Source organism: Pollachius pollachius, assembly GCF_949987615.1.
Source record: "Pollachius pollachius genome assembly, chromosome: 2".
Lineage (NCBI taxonomy): Eukaryota > Metazoa > Chordata > Actinopteri > Gadiformes > Gadidae > Pollachius > Pollachius pollachius.
The window spans coordinates 19,036,670-19,044,169 of record NC_136935.1 but is presented as its reverse complement, the minus strand read 5'-3'; the positions used below and the strand labels follow the sequence as shown (position 1 = coordinate 19,044,169).

At 44.0% G+C, this 7,500-nt stretch overlaps 1 protein-coding gene across 1 annotated transcript in view; it reads left to right on the top strand.

Annotated features, from left to right (window-relative positions):
• The window catches only part of gfra1a (gdnf family receptor alpha 1a), an 81,660-nt gene that overhangs the window by 55,951 nt on the left and 18,209 nt on the right, over positions 1 to 7,500 (top strand). Inside the window, exons 5-6 of the mRNA XM_079759094.1 lie at positions 6,208 to 6,386; positions 6,996 to 7,168. Coding sequence (XP_079615220.1) covers positions 6,208 to 6,386; positions 6,996 to 7,168 — 352 coding nt within the window. The remainder of the gene's footprint in view (positions 1 to 6,207; positions 6,387 to 6,995; positions 7,169 to 7,500) is intronic.

Below are 7,500 nucleotides of genomic sequence, written 5' to 3'. Positions count from 1 at the left end.
GTGACAGTAAGTAGTAGTTTATAAAAGTCAGCAAGGTCATATCTCAAAGTCGGAATGCAGAGCATTTACAGAACAAATAAAACAAGCAAAAGTTTATAGAATAAGAGAAGTGCCTGTTCTGTTTACCAAGGCTCTGCAAAGTTTTAAAGGACCACTATTTTAAAGGGTCCTTTAAAATAAGGGCCAGGTGTTTACCACACCTTGTGGTAAAATAGGGGCACCTTTAAAGGAGACTCTGTCTAATGCCTGATTCAAAGGTATCTTAAGGATTCGCTTATGATTGAATGAATCAGAGCTGTCATCGTAGAACAATCACAGGTGTTGATCATTACATCCATCTAGGGCCTGAATAGTAGACTTATCTTCACTAGTTGAGTCTATTACTTATCTTCACTAGCTGAGTCTACTACTTATTCGCACTAGTTGAGTCTACTACTTATCTTCACTAGTTGAATCCACTACTTATTGTCACCAGTTGAGTCCACTACTTATCGTCACTAGTTGAGTTTACTACTTATCGTCACTAGCTGAGTTCACTACTTATCGTCACTAGTTGCGTCCACTACTGATCGTCACTAGTTGAGTCTACTACTTATCGTCACTAGTTGATACTATTACTTATCGTCGCTAATTTAGACTATTACTTATCTTCACAAGCGGAGTCTCCTGATTATCTTCACTAGTTAAGTCTACTACTTATATTCACTAGTTGAGTCTACTATACTTATGTTCACTAGTTGAGTCTACTAATGTCGACTCAACTAGTGACTGTAAGTAGTAGTGTATAAAAGTAGTCGTCCCATAATTAGTGCTATGAGCACCTGTGTTGGTGCTACGATGACACTGCTGTGAAATGGTTCCGCTTTGCTTTGCATTGTGTTTCATAGAACCTGCTCCTTCTGGTGGTAGATAAGTACACAGGGTAACTTTATATAAGGTTTCACTGACTGACAGAGAAATTATTTATGGTCTTTATAATGACCAATGACATGACACAGAGTCACCCAGTGGAAGAGGACCTGAATAAACACACAACTGTCTGGATGGGCCTCATTGAGCTGGATATAAAAGTGTTTTTGCTAAAGGGTACAAGGAAAGCGATGTCAAACACTGCCGTGACCACACGTGGCTCTGTTATTCAAATGAAATGTTAAGAGTACACCTATAGACAGGGTTAGAGATAATTTTTATCATGTCTTATAAAATGCAAAGTGTCACGATAGTGACACTTTGCACAAAGTTTTTTCACAAAGTTCTCCATTAAGCCTGCGTTCTTATCCACTCCAAAAAACCCTGTATCAGCTCCGACCTAAGTGCCTTTGTGCGTCATTGGGCCAAATCGTATATATTTTCATTGTCTTGTATTATTATGTTTCATCACATGTCCTTAAAAGGCTGTTGGGTCATTGACCCTTTCACTTTTTACAGTGTAATCATTCCTCTGCATATGTCAGTTAAACGCTGTTCATCTATGTGGAAAATGGCTGGGACCAAATTGAGGACATAATTACTGTAAGAGGCCATAGCAGAGCCATCGATCTGGTCAGTTAGAGAATGAACAGTGAGCATGTAGAGCCAGACAACGGTGTTGAGGATGTCTGACCGGGGTCGATAGATTTATTTATATTTTGTTTTGAATGTTGATGGTGTGTATGTTGGAAACAGCACGCTTTCGGAGGTTTTACGTTTATTAATAACAAAAAGAAACACTGCATTCTGACGTTATTAATGTAAACACAGACAAAGAGAAATCTGAAGAAAAAAAGAAAAGAGAGAGAGGAATATTGTTAAAAAAGAGAGCGAGAGAGAAAGTTTGAGGGAAAATGTGGGGAACAAAGTAGAAGAGTGAGGTGAGAGGAGAAGGAGCGGGGCGAGGTCTGAGGGCATGGAGTCGCTCATCATTCGACCCCTCTCCGTCCCATGGGAATGGAAACGAGGTGGGGGAGGGGCTGGTCCGGGTGTTGGGTGGGGGGGGGTAGTCGGACTTGGAGGAAGCAGGCGACATGATAATCAATTTGAGGACGAATCGGAAACATGAGCCACTGGGGGGCCTGATTCCCCCTACCAGGCCTCCAGATGGCCCCCGCCCAAACCCTGTGTGGGCCCTGTCACTGAGTGTGTGTGTTGTGTGTGTGTGTGTGTGTGTGTGTGTGTGTGTGTGTGTGTGTGTGTGTGTGTGTGTGTGTGTGTGTGTGTGTGTGTGCTTGCGTGTGTTTGTGTGAGAGACAGACAGTGCCATCTGCCAGAGTGCATTGGGAGTTCAGCAGACGCGTTTGCTAACACTGGGGGCGCTGTGGCATTTTGTCTGTGTGTGTGTGTATGTGTGTGTGTGTGTGTGTGTGTGTGTGTATGTGTGGGTTTACGTTTCTGTGTGTGAGTGTGTGTGTGTGTGTGTGTGTGTGTGTGACTGCATGAATGTGTGCACGTTCCTCACAAAGTCTATCAGTCAAACACACACACACACACATACACACACACACACACACACACACACACACAAACGCACAGGCAACCCCCCACTGAGACACAATGCCCACCATAGCCCACCCCCATGGGTTGTGGAGGCAGGGGAGGACCTTGCTGGCTGCCAGGCTGTCTGCGTGTCTGTCTGTCTGTCTGTCTGTCTGTCTGTCTGTCTGTCTGTCTGTCTGTCTATCTGTCTGTCTGTATGTCTGTCGGTCTGTCGGTCTGTCTGTCTGTCTGTCTGTCTGACTGGGTGGACTCAGACACATACAGTCTGGAGGTCAACCCATTGACCGACAGCATCCTCAGGTTGTGTAGAGGTCCAGTCGATCACATCATTACTGCCCAGAGACTATAATGGGGTGTAAGGTGGAAACATTGCCTGTTAGTGTATTCATCTTTGCTGTGTATCTGGTTTTTTTCAAGTTGTTCAAAAGGTAGAGGAAAACCCATTCTCTTTCCCGAGGTGTGTAGGTATGGGATGTGTTGTGAACGAGATGGATGGATGGACGGACGGATGGACGGATCAATCTGATGTTTGACAGATGGCTTAACGCCTGATTGGCTGTCCTGGATGAGAGATAAGTCTCTGTGAGGTTGAAGTCAAGCAGCATATCCATCATGGTGGGCGGCTCTATCTCATTCCGGCAGATCATCGCGGGCTAATCTGGGATCCGGCCTTCCTACTATGTTCCAGCAGAACTTCTGTGGAGAGATTGCACAGAGCCCGCTTACATAGACACTCAAAGGGGCCGAGTTACACCTTGTTTCCTGTTCTGTCGCGGTGAGATTCTACCAAAGAGAAACTCATCCTCGCAAGTGGATAAGATTTTATTATATGATTAAAATATAAGAGTCTTTCTAGGTCTGTTTTCGTTAGCAGACCCTGAGAACACCTGAGAAACAACAGAGGGAAGGCTGAAGTGTAGCGGAAGTCGACCAGCAGGATAGATGCAAAGGGAGAGGGAATGGGGGCATGAGATGAAAAGAAACCAAGCCTGGCTTGATTGAGTGATTCCACTTCAAGTGATTCAATTGGCAATTTCAAGAAGCATTGGAATATTTCACCACTTTTAATTTAGTGTAAATCTAGTCTAAGCCTCAGCCCGCCTCTCGTAGAACAAACAACATTCCCTCTCCCTTGCCAATACATTTCACTCCCTGGACGATCAAATCCAACCCCCTTGCTCTTTCTTTTTTTTTATCTCTGTCTATCATTATCTCTATCTCTCCCTTGCTCTGCCTCTAAATCACTAGCCATGAATATACATAACTCACTTTACCTCTCCCTTCTTTATATGGAATACTCTCTCTCTCTTTCTCTCTCTCTCTCTCTCTCTCTCTCTCTCTGTCTCATGCATAAACTCTCTCACATACACACACACACACACACTCACACTCATGCAGACAAACACACAAACACACACAGAGAAACTAACACATACACACACACACAAGCATGCAAACGAAAAACACACACACACACACACATTTACACGGAAACACACACACATGCACACACACACACACACAAACACACACACACCTTTTCCACCTTTGCAGACACAGCCATACACACACACACAAACAAACACACACATACAAGCACACACATATGCATTCTCTGTGCCGATGCCGCTGCTATCTTCATACTTTCTGTCTGTCTGTTCATTAAGATGACCTCTGCCAATTTTAATTGGTGCTCGTTAAAGGAAAAAAATATTGTCTCTCAATTTTTGCAAATTATTCAAAAAAACAAAGGTTCCTGGAAATGTTAATTATTGAGGGATCTTTCAGAACACTAGCAATTAGTACAGGCTGACGGAACAGCAAGGCACCACACTGGAGACTGTGATAACTACAACCAACAGCTGTACACAGACACACACACACGGAAATTAACAAGCCTACAGACACACACCCACACGCAAATTAGCAAGCATACACACACACAAACACACACACACACACACACACACACACACACACACACACACACAAACACACTAAACACACACACAAATGTACAAACATACACTCAAAACCTCACACACGCACAAGCAAATGAACAAACATTAACACAAACACTAAAATTCACTTAAATAAACTCACACACATACACAAATGGCAAAGCATAAACACACACACAAGTTCACAAACCTGCACACATACACACATGCACACACGCCCGCGCAAAAACAGATGCACTAATTCACAAACATGCAAATGAACACACACACAAACACACACACACACACACACACGCACACACACACACACACACACACACACACACAAACACACACACACACACACACACACACACACACACACAGATACAAACATATACACCCATCCACACGCACACATTCATACAGACACACACATGAATAAATACACACATGCACAAAATCACATACACACAAATGTACAAACATAAACACTCAAACACACACATACACACAGAACACACCCACTTGTAGACTAGGCTCATTATTACGATTTAGGCCAAGCATGGGCTGTTGCGTTACAACTTTGCATATACCGATGTGCACAAACGTAACACATACGAACACAAACGCACACGTGTACACACACACACACACAGAGACACACACGCGAAGGCAAAGTCACGCGCATCAAGCATTTGTGTGGGGAAGCCATAGCCATAAATACAAGTCAACATCAGCAACATAAAACACACAAACACACACATGCACATCCATACACATAAACACACAATAACATACACAGGCTCACATGAACACATAAACACATGAACACATAAACACAAAAACACATAAACACATGAACACATAAACAGACATGAATCAATGTGACACTGATATGTTTTTCTGTGTGTGCCATCGATCCGACCCATTGGATAATATCAGGCCGCTATCGGCCACAGCAGCCTGGTTGCCTGAGATATACAATTGCCTTCATTTTAACACCATTTTCCGATGCTAATTTTTCTTGGTATACAAACGATAGATATAATAGACATTAGTATTTCAATTGTGATGTGTTATCTACCTGTTTTATATTCTGGATGGAAAAAATACTACTTTTACTTTACTTACTTTACATTTAGTTATAAAACAATGGCCTTGCGTTTATGGACAGAGCTATGTCTTTTCTTTTAAAGTCTCAGGCTTCTATTATATTTCCTTTCCCGTCTCTCTCTCTCTCTGTCTCTCTCTCTCTCTCTCTCTCTCTCTCTCTCTCTCTTCCCTATCATTAATTTCTTCTCCTTTCTGTCCTCTGTCCTCCTCACTTCTCCCCTGTGCTTTTAATTTCTCATCTGAACCCACACCCTTAACCTTCCCACACTCACTCTACTGTTCACTTTTCTCCTGAATCCCATTTATTCTCCCCGTCTCCATCTCTCTCCAGGTTCTCTCATCTCCTCTTTCTCCTCCTCTCTCATTTTCCTCTCTTTTTTGTGACTATTATTTTCTCACCCCTCTCCGATCTACCTTCTTTCTATCCCTCCCTGTTATATTTCAGGCTTCTATTATATTTCCTTTCCCGTCTCTCTCTCTCTCTCTCTCTCTCTCTCTCTCTCTCTCTCTCTCTCTCTCTCTCTCTCTCTCTCTCTCTCTCTCTCTCACGTTCGTTTAACGCATGCATTCGCGTTTGGTCGTATGAAATATTCTTTAGGACTACGGTTTGAAATACCTTAACTTCATTGAACTGTGGGTTAACTGTGTTTCCCCCGCCTCCCCCATCCCTCCATTATAGGTGAGCCGGCAATGACCAGAGAGAACAACTGCCTGAACGCGGCCAAGGCCTGCAACCTCAACGACACGTGCAAGAAGTACCGGTCGGCCTACATCAGCCCGTGCACTAGCCGTGTGTCTAGCGCTGAGGTGTGCAACAAGAGGAAGTGCCACAAAGCCCTGCGGCAGTTCTTTGACAAGGTACGACGAGGTGGAATTCCTGCTCCAGTTCAAATAATGCCCCCCCCCTCCGAAGCCCTTGCCCATGCCGTTAAATAACACTTTCAGGAGGTCTGTATTATTCCTTCCTCTAAACGCTCCTTCCGTTCAGTGCCAAACATTGGAGCACAGGTTTGTGGCGTTAACACTTTATCAGAAGGTCGCCGGGCTATCTGTATGGACCAATAAGAGGTTCTGCATGAAATGGCACGTGTTTAACCTAAAGTGAACTGATGAAACTAATCTACATTACACGTGGTGTTCCGCTTCTCCTTAAATAATGGATATGTTACTAGTTGCTACAACTAGTGCTACAACGGCCGTGGCTATGAGGGGGGTTTTAAGGTTGTTCGCGGCATCATACGATTCTTTATGTCTTATAAGATCACAATATGCTTACTTTGAGATCAAATGCTGCAAGGCTATATTTTCCGAACCAAGACATTTTTGTCCACTGGTGACATAAATCTCTGTCCAAGGTTGTGGGTGTTTTTTAGCAAAACTGCAGACTGAAAATGGATACCTTTCTATAAATATGTCTAGTTCAAATAGACATGATGACAGAATAACCGGTAAACGTTCTTCTCCCAGGTACCCCCGAAACACAGCTATGGCATGCTGTTCTGCTCATGCCCACCCAGTGACCAATCAGCTTGCTCGGAGCGAAGACGCCAGACCATCGTGCCCGTGTGCTCCTACGATGAGAAGCAGAAACCCAACTGTCTCGAGCTGCAGGCTTCTTGCAAGACCAACTACATCTGCAGGTAGGCTGCCCTCCCTTACTTCATTTACATGTTTAATTAAGGGGATTTTCCTTTCACACATTCACGGGAGAGGCAACCACGCAGGTCGACAGCCAGTCAGGAGCAGTCAGGGTGCGTTGGCTTGCTCTGAGACACCTCGACACGCTAGGAGGAGCCGGGGATAGAACCTGCAACCTTCCGGTCACAAGCCAACCTCCTCCAGTAGCTATCTCCTGAGCTATTACCACCCGACTAAGGACAGAGATCTCTATTTCTCTGTGTCTGCTTACCTATCTCTCACTCACACATATTACATGCAGACGATGCTGGAGAATATTGGTCAGGTATGGGTT